Raw genomic sequence first — 23,880 nt, 5'->3', positions numbered from 1 at the left:
TGATCCGCAAAAATCATGGCAAGAGAATCTGCTAAACGGATTTGATATTTTTGTACGTTAATGTGTACATCCGTAAATTTTGCACATTTTTTATTTTTCTAATAAAATATTTTTATTATATAATATTTATTTCTTAATTACTTATATTTATTTTCATTAATATTTTTATTAAATTTACCAACTCAATAATCATATCTCATTTTATTCGTTGAATTTATTATTTATAAATTTACTATCTTAATTATTATCTCAATTTAAAATTTCCGATATTAATTTAATTGATATATATTGTTCAATTATATATTACTTAGATCCATTATTTATTCAATTAACACATATAAGATACAAGATGCAATTATCATATGAATCAAATCATATTATCTTCAATTATTGAACGCAAATAAACTCGAGAAATAGATATTGTTAGTGCAATGAAATAATTTAATTTACATAAAATCATACTAATAGTTTAATACACATTCAATTTATAAGCGAATATAAATACATATCGATAAATTAAATAACATTTATTATCAAATATGTTATAAAATATTTATAATGATACATCAATAATACATCAAAAAATATATCTATAAAAATGACATTATATATTTATAAAAATAAAAATTATATAAATCGATATTATATATATTTTTTTATATAAAAAATATTACAAATTTCATTAATAATATTATTCACATAATTTAACATTTTTATTTCTATATACAATTATTCGCATTTAAATATTTTATTCGATTGCTGATTTTAATCATTTTTAATGTCTATTGGACTAAGAATTTTTAATACATATTGTAATATTTTAATTAAATCTTCCTCATTTTTTTTATGATCTACATTTAACAACGTAAATTTACCTAAAGCTTCTTGTATACTTTGAGAAAAACCAGCACTTCGTATAATTAATTTTCCTTTCTGATTGTTAGATATTAAAGACCATAACATAGAACCTGCTATTTTAATCTCATCTAAAGAACCATTTTTAAATATATCATGTAGAACATTAATAAAATCCACTGAAACATTTTTATTGTGTTAAGAGTAATTTAAATAATAATATAATGCGATACTGAAGATGAATTATATATTAATTTACCTGAACTAAGTAATCGCGGTCGATTAGTCATGTTAAACGCAAGATTACGTAATATGGAAATTGCAAGAATTCTATTAGATGATGAAGAGTATTTTGACAATTGCAATAAAACATCCAACCCATCAACAGCCTGAAAAAAACAATGAATTATTCATAATTATATGATATAACGAATAATAATTAATTTACATATCACGGAAATTAAAATTTTTTTTATTTGATATTGAGATATGAAAATTTAAATTATAAATTAGAAATATAATTTTACCTTTGGGACGCATAATTGCCCCTCTTCGTAATAAGTAAAATCAATTAAAAATTCTAAACAATATAACTCAACAAGTGGCCATGGTTTTGCCCGTTTCGTCGTAATTGGATGTATTTTCGTAAAAAATTGTAGGAGATTACTCTAAGAGATTTAAATCAATAAATAAATGTTATTTTTTTTTTTTTTTTTTGAAAGTAATATATTTATAAAATATCAAATTACCTTTGAAATCGATACTCTACATTCATGAACATGTATTGCATTTCGCAAAACATGAAAGCCAAAGTGTAACTTATGATTATCAAAAGATTGACCTGCTTTATCTATTTCTTTACAAACTAATTGTATAATAACATGTATAAGAGCGAGAGTATTTGGAGTTTTTCTAAGACCTGTTCCTGGTAAAATAGTTGTTAATGTCAAAGATTGCGCTGCTAAAAAATTAAAATCATTTATATAATGATTATTCATTTAATATTTTTTTTAATAATAATTTAGTAATAAATGTATAATATTTAAATTTTAATACCTGCAGAACATTTTGTAGTGTAGGTTGCTAGCAATTTTAAAGCAGTAGTTGTAACTGTTTTATTTAATGCAATCCAAGCCCACAATTTATGTAACACATCTGCTAGTCCAGATTTCATCAAAACTTCTTTAACTTCTATACTACTATACATAAAATTCATTAATAATATTAAAATAGCATTCACGTCATATAGTAATGGATGAATCTAAAAAAATAAGGAAAATTTTTTACTGCAATTGTCAAAATGATACTGGAAATTCTATGTCAATATATGAATAATATTTGCATGTTTTTCTTAAAATTATAATATTAGGGAATTCTTAATTGATTATTGGATGATAATGATATCATATATATATATATATATATATATTATAAATTACCTTTTTTTCACGATCTGTTTGATTTTTAAAAAGTTCAAAAGGTTGTATATTCAATCTGACATACAATTCCTTTAATATCATTAAAACTGTTTCAGATAAATTTTCTCTCAATGCAACTTTTTTGGCTATATTTGATACACACAATAAATTAGTGAGCGCGCTTGTGATCAAATCCTTATCATCATTTAATTTTTTATTTTTTTTAGATTTATTATAATTATGAGCTATAAATAATTGTAATAAAATATTACAAAGCTCTTCACTTATAATAATTTCCTTTTTTTCAATTTCACAATCTGTTATTTTTTCGGAAACTAAAGGGATATTTTTATTTTCATTTGATTTTGATGAATATATATTGACGTTTTGTAAAGAAAGTTTATTAACGTCGGATATAATTTCTCTCAAATCATTTTTGTTGCCAGTTAATAATTTAATTGAAGGAGTATCTATTACCAATTGTAATGAAATATTACTTTTTCCTAAAGAATCTTTTTGAATTTCCTGAGAAAGTAGAAATGCGAGACAACTTATAGCACTGATACGAAGTTCTGGACTAGAATCTTTCATTGCAATACAAATGGATGAAAGTACAATTTCTGGACCACACAATTCTAAAGCAGTTTGAATTGATTCAAAATGTTGATTTTCCGTTAACGAAAGTACGGCTATAAAATTGAAAATCTCAGTCCAGAGCTTATTTCGTAATGATATCAACTCGGATGTATTATTACCTGCATATTATTACGTCATAATAATTTAATTTATATTGAATTTTTTTTAAGAAAAAAAATTTTTTGTCAATTTAGATTTTTTACTTACAATATAAATCATAGTTTAAAAAACAAAATAACTTGTAAAGTGAATCAAGAGAAAAGTTAGCTACAAGAGTATATTCATTACTATGTGTAATACAGTTTGTTAAAACTGTACAAATATTAATATACATTTCTAATACATCACAGGAATGTGTTAAATTCTTTTTATTTTCCACATCTTTAGGAATTTCATTGATGCATCTGAAAGATTATAAATATAAATCCTAAAAAAGTATTAATTTTAATATAACAAATATTATACATGCTCTAGATTATACATATTTAATTACCCAATTAAATATTTGTCAATAGAATGCTCATAAATTTGATGAACAACTTCTTGTTTTCCTATAAATATTAAATTATTTAATAATCTACATATAGCTGTTATCAATGATGGTGTTGCTACTAATTGTAAATAATTATCTATGTCAGTAGTTGATCCTCTGGCGGAAACTATAAAATATAAATATAAATTGATATTTATATTTGTAATTTTTCATTTGTTTATAAAATAGTTAGAAAATATATACATACAAGGTTGTAATTCATCTTGACAATTATACAGATGTGAAATTGTACGCGATACCATTGACGTACAACTTGATTGCATACTATGAATAGATGGGACTTTCCCAGTTTCTTGTTCTTGATTATTCATATGGTCACAGTCCAAAGAAGTAAACATATAAATACTAGAACATAGCACACTTATTTCGTAATAAGTGTTATTTTGTTCTATATATATTAAAATAGAACTTGCTTTCAGAGAATCCATCTAAATAAAGCATTATATAATAATAATAATAATAAAATAAAAATTTATATTTAACTTAGAAATAATCTTATATTATTTATAATGGATTCATAATAAATTTATAATGGAATTTAATATTTACTTACATATTGAAAAATTATAGAATTGCAATTTTTCACTAAACTACTGAATGCACAACAAGCTTGTTCTCTAACAATGCATGATTCTTCTCTACTAGCAATACATTGAAGTAATGTCTGACATAATTCGCTTGGTGCTAATGCTACAGAATTTAATAATTGAGAAGCAGTGTGTAAATTATTCATAAGTCCAGCTAATAATTGTAAAGCAGATGCTCGAATTAAAGGATCGCGATTTTGCCATAACATAGGCAACCAATTTAACGTACGATCTTCTTCATACCAAAATTGCGCAAAAATCTGAAAATATTTATATATATTAAATTTTTTATGATATGTACATCTGATATATAATGATTATACTTACATTTTTATTAAAGTTTATTTGCATTTGATATAACAAATGATTAAGACATATAATAGAATTTCTAGTTATGGATAAACCCATAAAGCTAACTGTTCCAGCTCCATGAAACGATATAATTAGTTCGATCAATGAGTTTCCTAATGATATTAATAAATTTTTATAATCTATCCAATTGCACTTTCCAATTAAATATGTTAAACACGTTAATAACCAATCAAGGTAAGCTGTAATGAAATCATAATTTACTTTATACAGGTTTGCAAATATTATGTAATATCATATAGAAAAGAAATTCACCTAAATTATAATAATGCTGTTGCTCTCCTAAACATAAAGTAGAAATAATTAATTCAATAAAATGTAACCAAACGTTCTGATCTTCCATACTAGACTTCTCAGTTTCTTCTACAGCTGAACATATACGAGCTAATTTCAATATAGATTGATGTATATTTTGATTATCTAATTCCGAGTTTTTTAATAATTCAGCCAATGATTTAGTTATATTTTTCATTATTTTATAAGTCCATGTATACTTTCCTAATTTATGTAAAAACATAAAATTATTTTTATTATATTTTAAATAATAATAATAATATAATGCAAATTTTATTAATTATTTAAATTTTACCATTTTTTGTAATATTGATATAAAGTTGTAGAAAATTTAAAACTTCAACAAATAAATCACAGTCTTCTTTACTTGCAGGTTGTGAATATAAAAATCGTTCAAATGTTCGTTCCCAAGGTAATAAGCTTATGTCTTTTATTTCTTCATATTGTTGCATCTTATAAAATTTTATGTACCTAAAAAAATGATTAGCAACTTGAAAACAATTGTTTTCATTGAAACAGAATTATAAACAATTATTATAAAAATATTGTAAACAATAATCACATTGTAAGATAATCAAGTGCACATGAAACTGAGTCATGAGTAGTTGAATTTTGTATATTATACAATTGTTGTTGACAGCAGTAATAAGAAGAACTAAGACGTAAAACTAAAAATTCGTTTTCTTGAATTTTCAGTTTTTCTGATACATCAGAATCATAAAGATTGTTTAAATTTTTCCAAAGTACATTTATACCATTATGCCATTCCCATATCCAATATTGTTTTATAAATGTTAATGATAATGAATTATTGTCATGAAGAACTGGATAACAAAAAAAAGTAAATTTAATAAATTTTCTAATAACAAATTATACAGTAACATTTTTAATATTGACATAGATATATATAATTATTAAATTTAAAATTTGAAATTTATAATTTACCAGATATATCTGATCGTCTATGTCTACTTATTTTCGAATGTGATTTACAAATGAGTGGTAATTTCATCTTAGATATAACAATATAAGGTAAAGCAATATTTAAATGATTATAATTTTCTGTATATTTTTCACTCAATCTTATAATGTAATCATTATAAAGTAATATACATAATAATTGTGAACCATCAATTTTAACACATTCGTTATTTGGAAATAGGAAAAGACCTAAAAAATATTTTTTGATCATAAGCAATTTTAATATATTCATTTATTTAAGTAGAAATTATTTTATATACTTCAATATTTTTGTTATACTTACTTCTAATTATATTCGAAAAAACATTAATACGAGTAGATAAATCTTGACGTATAGAAGATTCAGAAGATGCTAATAATTTTAGTATAGTAATTATAGGAATGACAGAATCTGGATAATTATTATATTCTTTTTCAACCTAAAAATTAATATCTTTTATAAAGAATTAAAAATATTATTTGTATAAAATGCAAAAATAAAAATTATAAAATAAATTTTACCAAAGCACTATTAAATATGTTTAAAATTAGCGGTAATCCATTTTCACTAATAAACAACTTATGTAAAGAAGAATCTGTAAGCATGACACTAATTTGCACTAATGCTGATTTTCTTATTTTTGGATCAACGTCTGAATCATTTAACATTTCAAGTACTGATAATAAATTACTTCTCTGTAAAATTAAATATATTACATTATATTATATATAAAATTTTTAAGTTTAAATGTGTATATATAAAAATATATAACCTGATAATTGCCTTCAGATTTTTTAAAAGACGTTTGACGATCAAATATGCAAAGCGAATTAAATGGTAAATCGTGTAAAGATGATAATCGTGGTAATTTTTGAACTGAATTTTTTTCTTTTTCAAGAAGCCAAATCAATCTACAAATAGCTTCTTCTCTAATAGCTTCTTCTGATGAAAATAGGAACCTTAAATTACCTTTTAAAACCTTTTAAATAAACATATATTTGATTATAATATTTTAAAACTTAATTATATATATATAAAATATATTCTTTCAATAATACCTCAATAAATGGTAATTGTATGTTAGTAGAAATATCAGGATCAAAGATTTTTGTTACACATTGACCTAAAGTTGTAGAAGAATGAGCATAACACTGTAAAATAGGCAATACTGGTACTATTACTTCTAATGATTTTAACCATCCATTTTCTCCCATTTGTAATCTTCCTTTTAGAATATAAATTAATATTTCTTCAGACATTTCTCTGATCTAATAAAAATATAAATGATTTTTTATAATTGTATTATTAAAGATAAAACTTATTTATAAAATTTTATTTTACCCTTTTATCATCATGTGTTATACCATAAGATACAATTTCAGTTAACACAGATGATTCAAATAAAAACATTAAATTTTCCCAGGATAACATTTCATTTCTATATTCTATTCCTAGAATTTTTTTAGTTAAAGTATGACATTCGAGATATGTAATATATTGTATATCTGCATCTGCATTTGCTAATAAATTTAATATTAATTTTGTAGCTAATTTATGATCTTCATCATTTAAAGAATACCTTGAATATTAAATAAATTATATTTATTAATATATAATAATTAAATTTTATTAATAAGTAATAGTTTTAAATTAATATAATTTATAAAAGATATATACTTATTTATATTTTGTAAAAATTCAATAGTTTTTTTAACAATGCTGAAATTTTTGTGATAAGATAAACTTAATTTTGAAGAGTATAACATTTTTAAGACTTCTGAATGAGATGAATTAGATTTGTTTTTTAATAAATCTATAATTGCTTGCATTGATTTCATTATTATTCTTAATTCATCAAATATTTTAATATACGTTATTTCATCTGAATCTTGAAATTGCTATATAAAGAATAATGAATGATATTTTTTAATTTTCATGTATTATTACAATTATTGGAACTATATTATATATAAATCTGAAAATTACTTACACGGCCATATTCTTGTAATATAGAATGTAATTTTGGATATAAAAAATAAATAGCAGCATCTATTATAGCTATACATATTGATGTTTTAAGAGATTTAGGAAAAATAATATCTGCTATTTCCAAAGGAACAATATGACTTAAAAGTTTCATTGTAATAGTTATAAGATGCAAATATGTTATCCTGAAGTCATCCATTGTGCTATAGTTTCCAAAATATTCTATAACATCTCCTAAGATGCCAAATAATACTTTCATATCTTCAATTACTTTTAAGGCAATATCATCATTACAAAGCCAAACATTTGGCATGATGCTAATAATAAGTAATTCTACTAATTCATACATCAAATCTATCATGTACTTGATGTCTCTTAATAAAAATTTGGAATCAATAGAAATACTTAATTGAGATATAACATGTTTTAAAGTTTCAATGCAAAAAATTGGAATAAGCATTTGTTGCAATTGTAAAATAGAATCATCAATATTATCAGATACACTTTGACTTCTTTCACTTGTATCCTAGATAAAATATAGAAGATTAAAAATTATAAATATTATGAATATTTATGAAATTTTAAATAAATACTTACAGTAGATTGATATGCTTGATAATTAACTTCTGGGAATCCCCCATCAGGACTATCTCTTATTTCAGAAGAAGAATAAGCATTACTGCTTAATTTTTCTGTTAATAACTAAAAAATATATATATTGTCAATATATCATGTTATCTTTAAATAATATAATTATTTAATTTAATTATATTTATTTACTTTTTGTTTTTTATTTGCAATGCATGGTTCACAATAATAATAAATTCTTAATCTTAAAGAACGTGTTAATTTATGAAGCGTTTTTAACACCATTGGTACAATACTTTTAAAATTAGTATTTTTTGCATTTATACTAGATTTTAACAAATTATGCAATATCTGAAATTTTATTCCATGTTTTTGAATAAAATTAATAAATATATTAATCAAATAAAAAATTGAAATATTTATATACATGAACAATAGTTGGTCTTTGAAGAAAAACTTCTGCTGGAAAATCCTGCATCATTACATTTGTTATAAATTGACAAGTATGTAATATAAGATTTGTATCTAAATTATTATTTAGAGCATCTTCAACTGCTGCTAAAACACCTCTATCTGAAGCAACTAAAGGTTGCCATGGCATGATTAACCATTTAATGCCACCTTCTGTAGCTTTGGATACTGGAGTTCCATCTCCACCTTCCAATGTTAAATCAAATGGTACTGTGCTATAAAATAAATGTAATACATTTTTATTTATATATATTTGTTCAATTACAATTGAATTATTATACCATGGAAAAAGCATTTAAAATATTTACTTATTTAGAACAGGAGTAATATTTTGAGACAAATGGTCTTCTTTCGTTTGTATTTTGTTAATTTCATTATATTCATAATCTTTTATACGTGTTCTATGTCGATCATAATCGATAAATCCCATTTTCGGAGAACTAGGATCCTTGAAAAAATTTGATATATATTTCTTTAAAATGTTTTTTTTGAAATATTATTAATAAAGTTTTATACAAACCTTTATAGTTTCTGATTTTAATAATATTGTTTGCAATTTCTCTGAATTAAGAACAGCTTCTTCAATTTCATTTAATTTTTCATACCATTCTGAATCTAATTTTCTTCTTAATTCATGTAGCTCATTTTGAAATCTTACTTTACCAAATGCATTTAAATAATTTTTATCACTTATCTTAAAAACATATAACAATATATATTTGAAAAATAAAATTTTAATTTTGATATAATAATTCATACTTTATTTTTATTGATTTTTATGATTTAAAAAGAATTAAAAAAAACTATATTTTTAGAAAAAATTAAACATATATTTATTATAAATAAGTACCTTTAGTAAACGAAGTAATAAATCTAAAACTTTTTGAGTTTGCGAAAAAGTTTCAAATGAAAACCAATTAAATAATTTTATTATTAATTCTTTCCTTACAGCATCACAATCACAACCAAAACCAAGATCGTATTTTGAAATAATATTATCTAATGCTCTCAATCGTATTTCTTCAATATTGTGACCTGAAAAATTAAAAGAATTTTTTTTTAGATTATATCTAGACAGATAAAATATATGAAAAATTTATATTTACTTAATTTTTTAACATGTATTGCTGTTATTCCACTCATGTTTGACGTTAGATTAACATATATTAAAATTCATGTTTTAGGTTAATTTTTCTCACTGTTTTGAATATTCCACCGCCAAATATTATGAGCATTATGGGTAAATTTAGTCTTTGGGTATATTTTTATATTACAAGTGAAATTAACTATAATTTTATAATATAAATTATTGAATAATTTATAAATAATTTGTTTTTCATAACTTATATTATTTTTTTTTGCTTAGAATAAAATTATATTTATATGAAACATATATTAATGAAAATATAACTTTAATTTATTTGCGCCATCTATCGATGAAACTGTGAAAATAAACTGAAATGTATTATAAACTCATGTGCTCATCTATGTATTACATTATTTAAATTTCCCGCGCACGCGCAAATCAACGACATATTCGTTCAATCGAATTTGATGCAGTATCAACACGATATAACATTACTTCACTGAGAGAAGAAGCAAGTCTACGTTTCGCGATTTTCTTCGAGGGCGTTTTCATCTAGAATTTCTCATCGAGATATTTATTTTGAAACTACTTTTAGGAATTTACTGAATTTTCAGTACAGGGAAGAAAATAAATTTATTTAATTATTATATTATTATTTTATATTATTTAATTAAAGATATCCATTTTTTCTTCAATTTCTTATGTTTTTTTTTCGAGTATTTAAAAAAAATTTATAATTTACATATTTTCATTGTTTTAGATAAAACGAAGAACAATATAAATATATTTAACGTGAATAATTACAATAAATGCTTATATAATGCATATTTCAAATTTGCATTTTCCGTTTTTGTTTCCGATTAAATTTTCTTTAATTTATCATCTCTTGATTTTAAGAGACAAATAATTTGAGGTAAGGTATTTATATAAGGTAATGATAATAAAAATATATTCTTAATATCGTCAATTTGAGATCAAGCACAATTTGTTTATTCTTTTTTTTATTTTTCAGTTACTAAACATTTTTCGTTTGACGAAAAAAAAATAAAAGAAATAATTAATTATGTGAAATTTTTAAAAATTAAAATTTGAAATAAAAATTATACGAAATATTTTTTCATAACGACATTCATAACATATTTTTGTCTCTAGTTTATAACAAACAATTATTGATTATTGATACATTTGTTCTCACAAACAATAACGAAGAAGTATCTTAAATACATAACCAAACACTAGTAGAATCGTATTGGTTAGTTCAACAAGAATAATGGAAACTGGATCGTCCCAGATCAACGACATTAAGAAGGACGAACGATGTTTCGAAAGGACTGTTTAATCACCTCACGAAATTTCAAGGATAATAATTCGAAGCACATGCCTTCCGCTAATAATGGGGTTCGGTGTGTAGGTATTACAATCGCATTAATCTCACAACACTGATTTAGATTACTTATGTACACGTTATTTAACTGCATATAAACGTACAAAAGGGATTAAAACTAATCATCGAATTGTTGGTAAATCGGGAGCGTTTCATCCTCTTTTTTTTCTCGCTTTAAACTTTCCTTTTTTTACGCTCATGTTCATGCAGTTTTTCTCTTATCAAGTTGTTCGATTCAGCGCGGAACTTACGTAAAGTTAGTTTTTTCACGCCAAAGAAACGAAATACGTATACGTTCCTGATAAAAAGTGTCTATGGAAGTGTCCGATACATAAAAACGCGATAAAAAGCAAGATCATTCCTTTTAAGTTAATTAATTATTTATTATTATTCTTTAATTAATTACTCGAGATAAATATTAAAATACGAGCGATATTTGATATTTAAAATAAAATCTTGGTCGTTATAAAGATGTATTTTTTTTTTTTTCTTTTACATCATATATATATATATATATAGATACATACATTTTTATCTCATTCCGTTTTTCCGTTTCAGTTAATTGCATCGTGAATTTCACATATATTTTTAACTTATATTCTATATACTACAAATTTACAAAAAAAAAAAAAAAAAAGAAAATTTTTATTTTGCCGAAAAATTTCCGTAAAATTTTTATAAATAACGTTTCAAGTTATATAGAATATAAGTCACGTTTGTTATATTTAGAATACTCGAATTTTATAAACATTTATTTTTTAATCATAAATCTTTTACAGGACAAATCTTCAACGGTATAAACATAAGAATTATGAACATAAAAATTACATGAAATTGTTCATTTGGTTATTAATCGTTATTTACATCGTTTGTTAAACAACGACCTTTGGTACTTGCGATACAATGATTAGAAAAATTTTACGCATACGTTACTACGATTAAGGACACCTGTGGCCGTGATGTCGGCCATCTATCGGTTCCTTTGCTATTCGATAAATGAATAAACGAATAAAATATCAAGACGTTTAAGCGGTCGATAAAAACGAATACAAACATTATTGCTTTCAAGATTCCGTTGTTCTTCATTTACACATCAAGCAAAGAAACGTGCAATTACGCAACATTAATACAACATTATTGACATTTCCACGTTAAACACAATTACATGAAAATTATATTTAATCGTCTATCTTTCGTCTAGTTTCACTTTGTGTTTTCCTTCGTAAAATGTTTCGACATCGAATAACGTACGAATTAATATACAAAAATATTCCAAATTATAATTCTAAAGAATAGAAATTGCTCTTTAAAATATTATAAATTTAAAACTGTCGAAGAAAATGATCGAGAATATTTCAAACGAAGGAAAAAAAAAAAAGAAAGATAGTTCCATGGTATTACTCGATGGTAGAACACGTATAAACGTCAGAACACGTGGTCGAAACGAGTCGAGGTGTGAAATTGTATTTTTTTAGTGATGCACGTCTGCATCAAATCGTCGTGAATCGATCCCATCATTTCATGATGATACGCCAGCGACATATACTCGTATATATCGATGTCTAACCAACTGATTAAGGATTTCTCGAAATTTCTTCAAGCGATACATGTATACGCTTTGAATTAAACATGGATCTTCTCTGCACCGCGTCTCCATTGCTCGTTTCTCGAAATTAACAATGAAATTGGTCATTTTTGCGATTCGATAAGTTGCGATTCGATAAGTTGCGATCTTCGCGATGGCAAAACGTCGTGAAGTTGGTCAAATTCGTTGATGCTATATCTATACAAGTTCGATGTATCGTACTCGAAGAAACAGTTACTTTTGCTCTTACTATACGAAGAAAGAAAAGATATAATATATATCGAGAATACACTCGCGATATATATCCTCTTTGGACTTGGCATTGATGTTTCGACACGAGTGAATTCGTGTTCAACTTCGAGTGGTTTCGATCGACGGCAAAGCAAGCGCGATTGACGATAAACTGAACGTATTACTCGGATAATTAATTAAGCTCTTTAAGCTAATGGAATGAACCGGTTGCTAAATAATTGACGCAAAGAAATCGTGGTATTAAAAGTTGCAAAACGCGAACGTATTTTAATTTCGATTTCACTGTTGTGGTTGAACGATCAAATAGGAAGAAACGACATCAATCGTCCAAGGAGGAAGAGGTTAATTTCAAACAGTTTAGAATTTTTTTTTTTTTTTAGATCATTTAAGAGGACAAGAATCGCGATTTTGGCCACAAGGTATTTTTATTACAAGGATTTCAGTACCGTGCTCCTATCGTAAACGACATAACGATAATCAATACTGAAATGATGTAACGTGTGCCGTATTTTCTATCTCTTATTTTTATTTTAATTCTAAATTCTTCGTTTCATTTTTTTTTTTTATCCGTCTCGAGGTACGTTTGATCGATACGTTTTTTTTTTTTTTTATAAATGACGCAATGGAGATGCGGTAGGTAATTGCGTTGTTACACGATTCGTTAATCATTTAAACTACTACGTGTGTGTACGTAACTATCAGTCAACTATAGTCTTCAGGCAGAGATATTCTACTTGCAAGGTAACTTGTTATCATTACTTTTGCTCGATATCTTTTGTTCTACGTAATTAATGTACGCACCACTTGTGACAAATGCATCGAATAATTACAATTATCGTGAAAAATAAAAAGATGAAAAATTTTAGAAATTTTTGTATTCATTTGATAACATGTTATTAACCTCTTTGCTTTCAGATATTTTTCCACGATAACTCGATTATTATTATATTGTATAGAAATTTAATGCATTGATAATATATAGGATACAATATAGATGATTTTGATAATTCATATCATTTTCTATCGAACATTAACACGTTAATTAATTCAAAACCGGTTTTGTTTGTACGAGAAGATCATAAATAGAGATTTCTAACCTCGATGGAGATTTTTTTTTTCTTTTAGAAGAATCTTTTAGAAAGATTCTATTTATTACTCGAGTGGAAAATGGGTAAAAAAAGAAGGAATATAACGGAATAAAAATAAAATTATATTTCAACTTTTGCACAAGATAAAAAATTAATTATAAAAGTAAATTAACTTAAGATTTGATTTAAAGGTACAAAGTTAAAAGATTAAGCTAATTTTTTTTTTATAAATTCGCATCAATGAAAATTAAACTTGATTTGCGATTAACGATAATCCGTCACAGGGATGCGATAATTCGTGATAAAGCACGAGATGCAAGATGAGCGTAGATTGGTTTGTCCAATTTGAATCGTGTATTTTATAGAAACGAGGAATTGTAGGATACCTCGTTTAACGATTTTCAACTGCTTTTTACCAATTCGATTCCCTCGATCTTTTGTCTCGAAAATTTCGTCTTGAAAAATTTTACACGTCGTGTAAAAACGGGTATTTATCGTCTATTTTCTTTTTTTTTTTTTTTATTCATTGACGCTACAAAGTATAGTGCACAGTGTTCGATAATCCTCTTAACCCTTCGCGGGCTGACTAGTTTAAAGTTGAAACCACTGAATCGATCATACACTTAAAATACGATCGCTTATTTAATCCTACGTTTAGTAAACATCGAAAATTTTCTACTTCTTGTTAAAACGACGATAGATTTTACGCGTTTCAAAGGACGAATCTCTAAAAAATGCGTAATTTATTTATTTATTTTTTTTTTTTTGCTTCTTTTTATTTTTTAGCATTCTAAAGATCGTAAAGTTGAATGTTTCTTTTTTTCAATTTTTTTTTTTTTCGAAGCTTTTTCGTTTTTTTTTCTTTTTCTTTTTCTCTCAAACGCAAGCTTTGACTCTCTTTGGGCGAAAATACGAAGGGTTAAGAAGCACGTTCGAACTCGGTGAAAGAGTTGTTGTTATTATCATGGACACGAACCAGGATTGACGATCATATATGCAGTTAAACAATCGAGCGGCTTTACCGGCTCGTCACCGCGACCTAATAATGATTTTATTTTTTTTTTTCTTTTTCCTCTCTCAAGTAACAACACAATAATTAGGGAATTGATAAGAGGATTGTTGAAGAGGAAGGAGGGGTGGGAGGAGGGGTGAATCTCGGTGGACGTTCAAAGAACATGGAAAGTGGAAGAAAAAAATCTTCTCTTTTTTTTCTTGCGACTTGCAACAACTTTCCTCTTCTTCCCTCCCACAACCGTTTATTTAAACATCTATCGAGGTAAGGAGAAACGTGGATAGTACGACGACAGAAAACACATACACGGTATATACGCTATTATAAAAAATAATAAATATCATTGAAACGTGAGTTACACGAAGCGGAAACGCTCTCGACGAAACGCTCGAGACGATCGTTTCCGCTTTAACAATCTTAGGACATCGATATAATAATTTCTTCACGTGTGTACGCGTGTCGTGTGCACACGATCCATTCCCAGAGCTCAATGTCTAACAAGAGGATACGTGTAATCCTCTTTTTCTTTTTCCTTTTCTTTCTCGAATGGAAACCGACCAACTACGAGTAATAATGTCAGACACCACTTTGCTTTTCGCACTTTTCATCTCTTTATCGAGACAACACACTATCGCGTATAGGTTATGAAATTTTATATACAATTTTTTCCCCCCCTTTTCCTTTTCTTTTTCGTGTGCACGCGGCAATGTAAGTGTGACTGGTGAATGTGAGTGTAAGGAATAGATATCGTTAATATACGCAAGGAGAACTAAGCTAACTACGACACTTTAAAATACTGTCCTGTGGATCTTTGTCGATAGAACACGCCCACCATTTTCCACGGTGTCGCTGCTGTACACTGACGACGATCACGTGGGTCGCACAATCTACGCACGCGCATCTCCCGATTATCGTTCTACTCGTCGATCCACGTGACCGTATCGTTTAATTTTATCGTCTTAGCAAAACCTTATTTATCTTCGATTTGTATGCACGTGTATATATCGTATAATATATATATATATATCTCGTATATACAATATATATATATATCAATTTTGTATATGTATATTATGTATATAAGATGCGGTAAATGTGTAATAAATTAGTTGTTAATGTTGTCGTTTCTCTCTTTTGTTTTTTATTTCGCCTCTTTCTCGTTTTATATATATATATATAGAGCTATATGTATACTTACATCGCGTCTCGTTAAGAACTAGTGATATGTATTCGTTTTGAACTATAGCGTTTAGTTTGATACGGCCCTAAAATAGTCGATTCGATCCGCGCTTCATCATCCATTAATTGTAATTTCAAGGATCGATTTTCAATTACAATTTCGAGATCCGATACCTGTGTACGGGCAGTCTTGCTTCGTGGAGTACGATCGCGAAACAAACTCCACTCGAATCCCACCGAATTTCGAAAGGAATAATTTTCATCGAAAAAAAAAAAAGAATGAATAATTGGCGGGAAAATATGATAGGGAAAAATATTTTTAATCTACTTTCAACTGTATAAAAAGCGGGTCCTTCACTTCTCACGAGGCTAACTTTGATTACACGCTCTCTTTCTCTTTTTCTTTCTCTCTTGCCGAACGAATCACGAGAGTGGCAAACATCAAGTTACTTTCCTCGCCACTATTGCTTATTTAACACAGGATCTGCTCTTTTCGCCGAGTTACCAATATCAACAGGCTTCAATCCAAGTCGCCGAGTAATCGAAACAACATTTTAACTTTTCGATCGCCCGAATGTTGATTCTCGAGTGAAAGAAAAAATGAACAAACAACTCGGACATCTATCTAATCGAACGGAAAGCAATGAGTCATGACACGTTCGCGACGATTATTGTTCGACGATAACAGGGGAAAAGAATCAAGTGGCGGTGGAAAAAAAAAATAAAAAAGGAGTTTGGAAAAGCGGAGCAGAGACTTTGGGCGAGTTTTATTGACTGGGCCGGATTTAGGGGGCGTGGACGGAGATGCAAATTTGGCCGGGTTGCCCTTTAGCGTTTTATCGAATCAACGTTCGGCCGATTAGGCGGACAACGATTTTTAACGGGTCATCGCACAATGGCCTTTTGTGCGCTGTCAAAGCCCGGTCTCTCGGGGGGAGGGGGCCCACAGCCTCGCGAAAATGCGACCCGGACAAAAGTGGCATTGCCTCACGGCGCTCTTTCTCCACACGGCTTTTTCGATAAAATGGCCCATTGTTGCCTTTCCATCTTTCTTTTTTCCTATGCTTTCTCCTTACCTCTCTCTCTTTCTCTCTCTCTCTCTCTCGCTATTTTATTTTTTTTCCCCCTCTCTTTCGGCTATTCTTCTCCCTCTCGTTTTAACTCGCTCCTCGCTCGCAACATCGATTCCCAGCCACTGCTCGCGAAATTTGGTTTTATCGCCTTTTATTTAGCGAGTATTTGTACGAGCTTTGGAAATGAAATTTCTTTTCATCTTTTTTTTCCTTCCTTCCTTTCGTTCCTGGCGTGCCTCCCAGTGGATAATAATATATATATATTTTTATCTTAGAAATTATTATTTTTTTTTTGATTTTATGCGGCGTGAAGAAGCTTTGCCTTCCTTTCTCTTACGCGTAAAAAAATATTCTGCTAGTCGCTTTAATTAATAAAACGTTCGTTGAACATGGTACAAAGCTTTTGTAAAAATGTAAGCAGCATACATCAGCGTTTCTCCCTTTTAATGTATAAAAACTTCAAAGAATTTGATTTCGATAAATTTTTCTCCTTTTATACAGATCATCCATAATCTATCCTCTCGTTATATTAACAGCTATCGATCCCCGAATTTAAAATATCGATGGGACAAACAAATTTTTTTATAAATTTCACCGAATTCGAATTGGACTTCACAAGAAAAATTTTATTCTCTCTCTTAATTCTTCCTTTCGTACACTGGGTAAAATTCGAGTGGCGGATAAAAATCGAGTAGAAGTCATTGTTTCGCTTGCATGTTTCTTCTTATCCTCCCTTTAAATATATATACGTATATACGCATATACACATATATAATGAAACGAAAAGTATCGAGCCTCGAAATTATACGATGGCGATGATCTTACACGTTCGGTGCGCGTTTAAACGCACGTACACACTGCACCACACCACACACACACACACACACCACATTCAGACAATTCAGGCAATTTCTTGATATGTATCGTTATTTTTTCTCTCTCTCTCTTCAGCATGTTCGCTTATTGCTCAACGTACCGCTACGTTTTATTTTTTATTAAATCTATAGATCCCCCCTCCCCTCCCCTTTTACACGCTATTTTACACGTTTACTCACCGCGAATCAATATCAAATACTTTACTCTGCTCGGCAATGTAGCGGCGACAATGGTCCGTGGGATAATAATAATTCAGCAGCGAAGGAAGGGAAAAAATTTCGGGAATCGTCGATTGATTCGTTGGACGCGATAATTGTACTTGCTCGAGGAATCGACGATCCCTTCCTTCATTCCTTTCTTTCTTTCTTTCTCCTCTTCCTCCTCTGAATAATTTTATTTATTTTTTTTTAATCGTGACGCAAATCGTGTCGAATAAAATTCTATCAAAAAAGTCGCTAAAAGACGAGTAACAACAAGCGAGTTTCAGAATTTAGCGCAAGTAATAATACAATTTGGAGAATTTTTCTCGATTTCCCTCGAATCGAGAAATAATCGATTGTTCTTTTTTTTCTTACGATTGGAGGAGAATAAACGATAGATATTCTTTTTCACACGCGTGCGTCGAATTCGTGGGAGGGTGAGTATTTGGTATTGTTTTATTACAATTGATTATTCAAAAGAAATATTTGCGCATTTTTATATCCAATTAGATTTTGATACAAATTATGAATTTTGTTTTCCATCGAATATTATGTATATTCGATTCTCACCCCGATTCGCGCGCAATAATATTTTCCCTACTGATGCCTCCTTTTCGATGCCTCGCGGTTAAATATCGCGAGGTAATAATAAAACACGGACGACGATTATTACGATCTCGATATTACATACCTCCCTTTCATCTCGTCGGATTGTCAATAAAAATTGTCCACGATATTATAAAATAAATCTATTGCTCGACGATCGGTCTCGAAGCATCTTCCTACACATTTGATCGTCGTATTTAAACGCGTACCGTGCGATCGTAAATATCAGATTTCCTTTGGCGCAGTGGAGTAGAAGAAAGAAATCTTCTATATCACACGAATTTTCTTCGCGTAATAATACGTACGTATACGTGTATATATTCGTACAAAAACGTTTCGAAAGATGTTTTTTCCCCTCCCCTTCCCTTTTTCTCTGCGAGTATTATCTTTCTTTGGAAAAATTCATTTGGATGTGCGCTGTGTGTACACGTATGTGTACGCGCGCACGTGTGAGCGCGTGGTTTGTGTGTGAGCGTGATTGTGTGCGTGCGTGTGTGTGTGTGTGTGTGTGTGTGTGTGTGTGTGTGTGTGTGTGTGTGTGTGTGTGTGTGTGTGTGTGTGTGTGTGTGTGTGTGTGTGTGTGTGTGTGAGCGTGTAATTGTGTGTGTGTGTGAGCGTGTAATTGTGTGTGTGTGTGAGCGTGTAATTGTGTGTGTGTGTGTGTGTGTGTGTGTGTGTGTGTGTGTGTGTGTGTGTGTGTGTGTGTGTGTGTGTGTGTGTGTGTGTGTGTGTGTGTGTGTGTGTGAGCGTGTAATTGTGTGTGTGTGAGCGTGTAATTGTGTGTGTGTGTGTGTGTGTGTGTGTGTGTGTGTGTGTGTGTGTGTGTGTGTGTGTGTGTGTGTGTGTGTGTGTGTGTGTGTGTGTGTGTGTGTGTGTGTGTGTGTGTGTGTGTGAGCGTGTAATTGTGTGTGCGTGCGTGTGTGTGTGTGTGTGTGTGTGTGAGCGTGTAATTGTGTGTGTGTGTGTGTGTGTGAGCGTGTATCAGTCGGCGTACGTGCGTAATCGGTTTTTAAGGAAAAGAAAAGAAAAGAAAAGAAAAAAAATGAACGTTTTGTTTGCCAGTCGGTAGGAATATTCCTTGCGTTTCTAGTAAAATATTTGATATCTCGTCATTACTCTGGTCGACGACACTCGGGGCCCCCGTCACGCCGTTCACGTTGGTAGACAAAACGTTGGAGGAGTTTGTGTGTACACGATAAACAAGGTGTATGTACATACGTCGTTCATACCTTTTGATCACAGAAACATTGTTCGAGGAGTCGATTACACTCCTGTCATCCGTAGATACACTTCTCCGCAAATAGATTCCTCGAGTATAATGGAGTATAATTTTTCTAATCTGTTTGTTCTACCAATTTTACGTCTATATATGTATATATGTATATACGTATATGCATTTCTTCGAGTCGTTTCTCGAAGACGTTATATATGTATATATGTATATATATACATACGTGTGTTTCGATCGATTTTTCGTTAGGGACAGTGTTCGTTCGATTTATTTATTCTTTGTTCAATGGAATTTCATCTAATTTCCTCGAGTTGTTTCCTCGAAGTGAAATAAATTGGAAAGAATTTAACGTTGTTTCGTTCGAATCGTTTTATACGTTCTTTTTTCTTTTTTTTTTTTTTTTTTTCGTTTAACTTGGGCTTAAAATTTGAAATTAAAATTTTACGCCGTCTTCACTTCTCCGTCGATTAATAATTTCGTTCGGTTAATTCCAACGAAAGCGTGCAGGGAAGGAGGGATTAATTCATTATACCGGGGGAATCTTTATTCAATTTTCTGGTAATCTATTTTAGGGGAGGGAACAGTAAATTAAAACGATCTTGACGAAAGACTTAAGTTGTAATCGGTTAAACGGCATTTTCTTCCTCCTCCTCCTCTTCTTTTCTCTCTCGCGAGAAAATCTTTCCACCAAGATTCGAAAATTTCCAATAATCGAAATTATAATTTGGAAAATGATCGACCAATTAAATCAGACGATTGTTCTTGCAAATATTTAATTCTGCATCTTTTTTTCTCTAGTCTCAAAATTGGAAAAGACAAAAAAGGAAGATTTTATTAAAAGACAATTTCAAAATATATTCTACAATTAAATTCAATTAAAATCCTTACAAATATTTAACCATAAATTGACAAGTTTCTAGCCTCTATCAAAATTAAAAGAAACAAAAAATAAGAAGAAAAGAAGAGGAAAAAAAATTCGAAGAAATTCACGTTGCAAAAGATTCATCCTTTCAGAAATTGTCTTGTCATTAAAAGCTACGAGAAACCGTTTTCAAAATAATCTAATCAAATCCAACGAATAGAATAAATTCGCCTTGATCGAGATTAAAAGGGAAAAGAAAAGGAAAGAAGAGGAAAGGAAAAAGATACATCGTTCCAGAAATCTTCGAGAGATGTCTCATCTCGTTTAAAGATAACGTTGAATAAAGTGGACGGTTCGAGAATATTAACACTTCAACATTAAATCCAACGATTAAAACTATAAATTCGCACGTTTCTAATTTCTTTATCGAGATTAAAATAGAAGAAGAAAAGATACATCCTTAAATGTATATTAAAAGGTATGTTTCAAAATAATTAAATATTAAGATTAAAAGAAAGAGAGAAGAAAAAAAAATTCGAAAAAAAATTCACATTATAATATAATATAACAATCCTTTCAGAAATGTTTTATTATTAAAAGCCGCGCAAAGATACATTGGACGGCTCGACAACGAGAGCCACTAACCGTTATGCAACTTCCAATAACATCAGCCCGAATTCATCACCATATTTCCGACCGAGGGATCTACCTTTCTCTCTCTTTCTCTTTTCCTCCCTCCTCTTCTCTCTTTCTCCGTTTCCGCGCGAATCTCGCCGGTAGCATCGTCTTTTAAATAAATCAGCACCACTTTCACCGAACACGGCCAACGAGGGATGGAAGAGGAGGAAGAACGCGACTACCGAGCGAAGGAAGCAGAAAAAAGAAAAAAAAAAAAAAAGAGAAAAAAAAAGGAGAGAGAGATATAGCTGGCGGCTCGAGAGAAGGCTGGAGACACACTTTCCTCGCCGTAGGACGAACAGGAGGAATAGGTTTTAGCGGCGCTATCGCGATAAAAAAAAAAGGATCCGCGCGTTGAAATCCTATCCGATAAAAGTAGAGAAGGATTTGCAGCGAGAGGGCCTCGATCGAGAGGGGAGATTGATTTAATTTTGTAAGTGCCTTGGAAACCTCCCTTTGAATTTGCAACGAAAGAGAACGGAAGATCCGTCTCCGATTTCAAGTTTACAACCGCAACAACGAAGCACTCGAAGCGCGAGATTTCGATGCGAATAATAGAGAGAGAAAGAGAGAGAGAGAGAGCATCCGAGCCTTTCTCCCGTAATTTCGAGTTATACGCAGGATCTTCTCGAGAATTTCCTCGAAAAAATATGTCGCAGCGAGTTTCGAGAGGAGAAGAATTTATTCGAACTCGGTTACTCTCTCTCCGCTGCTTCTAAGAGATAAGGAAAGGAATACTCTTCTGTACGCGCGTCTAACTTTCCCGGGGGAGGGGAGAAAAAGATGCTTTTGCGCGAGGACGAGTAGCGGAATAGGTGTCGACATCAACGCCATCTTCACTGCTGAAATAAAATTGGAAATCGTTCCTTTCTCTCTCTCTTTCTCTCTCTCTCTCTCTCCACGAAGGAGGAGGGAGAGTGAATTAATAATAGAAAGATAGAATGGAGGGGATGATCCCTCTCGATCCGATCTTTCTCCCCGTTCCGCTTTATGCAAATGTCACGATACGCTCGATACGCGTGTAATACGTTCCCATTTCCGCCACTGTTTTCAGCCACGCGCCCACGCAAACCCGACAACCAAATCTCGTGGAAACGGTTTCTTGCCAGGATCGTTTCACGCCGGGGGAATTGATGCCAGCGCACGAGAGAGAAGGAGACGGAGAGATAGAGAGAGAGGGAGAATGTTTAAACGAACGGCCGGTCGGTGCGAACCGCCACGGTTCGTAGCGTTTCAAACCGCCACGGCCCTCGATTGTTTCCCCGGATTAAACGTGCGTGAAAAAGGGAAAATTCCAACCGAAGAAACTCCACTCCCGCGGCTTTGTACCGCCGATTAATTTTAAACGGGCTTCAAAAGCATCGCTTCTCTAGTTTCTACGAAAATGGAGAGGAGAGGAGAAGAGGGAGGGGGGGAAGGAGGGTAAGGTCTCATTTTGTTTCGACCTTCCTCAACCCGAGCCGCCGCAACTTCGAATAAAAAAGAGAGTTGTTCTCCCTTTTTAACACAGTAAGCAAGTCCCTTCAAAATTTCCTATCTACCTATCTTTTTTCTCTTTCTTTTCGCTCTTTCATCTTTCTCTCCGGCCAAGTTATATATATATATATATATAGCCAGCACTTCGAGTTGAAATTATCGAGAAGAAAAAAGGAATAGTTAAAAGAATTATTCGTCACGGAATCCTTTTTCTTCACGTTTTTTTGGATCGCATCACGCATCTTTCCGTAATATCCGTTGTTATGTAAAATGATTTTTATCATACGCTAAGAAAAGAGATATAAAGATTCCAAGGAACATTATTCGATCGTTGGGATTGATCGAGTCGTATTTCGATTAGAGGTTAGCAAAAGTTGGCGTAAAAGTTACCAATAATAATAAATAATCACTGTCCCCGAACGTTGTAATCGCGTATTATCAAATACTTTCGCTTATCGCTACCGTGGATAAAATTAATCGTTCAGCGTTTCAGAAGTGTATCTATGACGGGGCCACCTATGACGGTTGAGCGGTGTCATCGATGAGCGGCGGGTCGATGAGAGCGCCGCGATC

The 23,880-nt window shown here is 30.1% G+C and overlaps 1 protein-coding gene and 1 long non-coding RNA gene across 3 annotated transcripts; one reads left to right on the top strand and one right to left on the bottom strand.

Annotated features, from left to right (window-relative positions):
* Window positions 1–738: 738 nt before the first annotated feature.
* On the bottom strand, window positions 739–10,006 carry LOC100578040 (rotatin). Of its 2 annotated transcripts, none has more exons than XM_006569233.3 (29): window positions 9,825–10,006; window positions 9,569–9,753; window positions 9,239–9,412; window positions 9,027–9,166; window positions 8,675–8,933; window positions 8,440–8,598; window positions 8,257–8,361; window positions 7,664–8,185; window positions 7,351–7,571; window positions 7,015–7,252; window positions 6,732–6,941; window positions 6,446–6,652; window positions 6,195–6,368; window positions 5,977–6,112; window positions 5,658–5,882; window positions 5,275–5,536; window positions 5,008–5,183; window positions 4,674–4,916; window positions 4,377–4,600; window positions 4,016–4,309; window positions 3,650–3,890; window positions 3,403–3,568; window positions 3,117–3,313; window positions 2,295–3,028; window positions 1,912–2,116; window positions 1,605–1,813; window positions 1,383–1,523; window positions 1,115–1,244; window positions 739–1,034 (listed from the first exon to the last, which is right to left on the bottom strand). In XM_006569233.3, exons 1-29 carry the CDS (start codon window positions 9,859–9,861, stop codon window positions 766–768), a joined length of 6,483 nt encoding a protein of 2,160 aa, XP_006569296.2. In that variant the 5' UTR covers window positions 9,862–10,006; the 3' UTR covers window positions 739–765. The 2 variants fall into 2 exon arrangements, with proteins under 2 accessions (XP_006569296.2, XP_003251347.2); XM_003251299.4 differs by having other exon boundaries at window positions 1,605–1,816; window positions 9,825–10,004.
* Window positions 10,007–10,103: 97 nt separating this feature from the next.
* Window positions 10,104–12,299, top strand: LOC107964214. The gene is made up of 2 exons (XR_001702559.2): window positions 10,104–11,212; window positions 11,969–12,299. It is a non-coding gene; the product is annotated as an uncharacterized LOC107964214 (long non-coding RNA).
* Window positions 12,300–23,880: the final 11,581 nt, after the last annotated feature.

The sequence above is a fragment of the Apis mellifera genome, linkage group LG3, assembly GCF_003254395.2.
Source record: "Apis mellifera strain DH4 linkage group LG3, Amel_HAv3.1, whole genome shotgun sequence".
NCBI lineage: Eukaryota > Metazoa > Arthropoda > Insecta > Hymenoptera > Apidae > Apis > Apis mellifera.
The sequence above is the reverse complement of the archived record's forward strand: the minus strand, read 5'-3'. Positions and strand labels throughout refer to the sequence as shown.

Bases quoted from the DNA above. Each gene is read 5' to 3' on its own strand.
- LOC100578040 (XM_003251299.4), bottom strand. From the start codon at position 9,861: ATGAGTGGAATAACAGCAATACATGTTAAAAAATTAA. The intron at 2,117-2,294 runs GTAATTTATAAT...TTATTTTTTTAG, and splicing joins AAACAGATCGTGAAAAAAAG to ATTCATCCATTACTATATGA. The intron at 1,817-1,911 runs GTATTAAAATTT...TTAATTTTTTAG, and splicing joins CACTACAAAATGTTCTGCAG to CAGCGCAATCTTTGACATTA.